Genomic DNA, 783 nt, shown 5'->3' with positions numbered 1-783 from the left:
GATTTAGTAGAAGAAAATAGAAGATCACAGCTGTCCCCATGGACTAAGCTGGCAAGTGACAGCCCTCTAATTTCTCAGCTCACACCTAACGGTGTGTGTGTCTGGTGAAAGCTGCTTCAGCAGGGGCAGTCAGAGAGCAGCGTGGAGTGAGCTGGCTTTTGGTGTCATCTTTTCAGTCTCCTCCTTTGGAGCCTGGGAGAAGGGAGTGGCAGATGGCCAGGCCCCCACCACAGGTCATCAAGGTCACCTCCAGGTGGCTGCCATGGTGGGGTGGGGTGGGGGCATGTTCACACCCACTCCGAGGGCACATCCCGGCTGCTGCACACCCTTCACTTCTGCAATGCTGGGACCGCATGCTCAGGCACAGTAGGGGGCCTTGCTGCACTCACCCATCGGGTAGCTCTGGGATGGTGGGTGCACCCTGGGCTGGAGTGACTGTGACCACATCAAGCAGTCCGCCAGCGGAACCAAGTGGCGCATGTTCATCAAGTCCATGAGCGGCTGCTGTGGCTACCTGGCCAACATGGGGGGCTTGCAGCCGGAGCCGATGCTGTATACATTTTCGAAGAGCCCTTCAGCATCAGGGATCTGCAGGTATGTGAAGGGGGCTGGCCTTGTGGGACCGTCCCCTTTGGATCCTGTCAGTGCTGCGGAGTGAAACATCGTGTCTAGGGTGGTTTGATTCTCAAGGGGGCATGGAGACGGAGGTGCTACAGAAAATGCCACGCTTGATGCCCTTTGCATCGCCCAGGTGCCTCTCCCAAGTGTCAGGTGATGGCGGAC

The 783-nt window shown here is 58.0% G+C and overlaps 1 protein-coding gene across 1 annotated transcript in view; it reads left to right on the top strand.

Moving 5' to 3' along the window:
* The window catches only part of LOC105513129 (putative GTP-binding protein 6), a gene marked incomplete at its 3' end in the record, with an annotated part of 129901 nt that extends 129307 nt beyond the window's left edge, over nucleotides 1–594 (top strand). Inside the window, exon 5 of the mRNA XM_011943962.1 lies at nucleotides 401–594. Within this exon, the coding sequence (XP_011799352.1) occupies nucleotides 401–594 (194 nt within the window). The remainder of the gene's footprint in view (nucleotides 1–400) is intronic.
* Between the last annotated feature and the right edge of the window lie 189 nt (nucleotides 595–783).

The sequence above is a fragment of the Colobus angolensis genome, unplaced genomic scaffold (genome assembly GCF_000951035.1).
Source record: "Colobus angolensis palliatus isolate OR3802 unplaced genomic scaffold, Cang.pa_1.0 Scaffold223, whole genome shotgun sequence".
Lineage (NCBI taxonomy): Eukaryota > Metazoa > Chordata > Mammalia > Primates > Cercopithecidae > Colobus > Colobus angolensis.
This window is presented reverse-complemented; position numbering and strand designations above follow the sequence as displayed.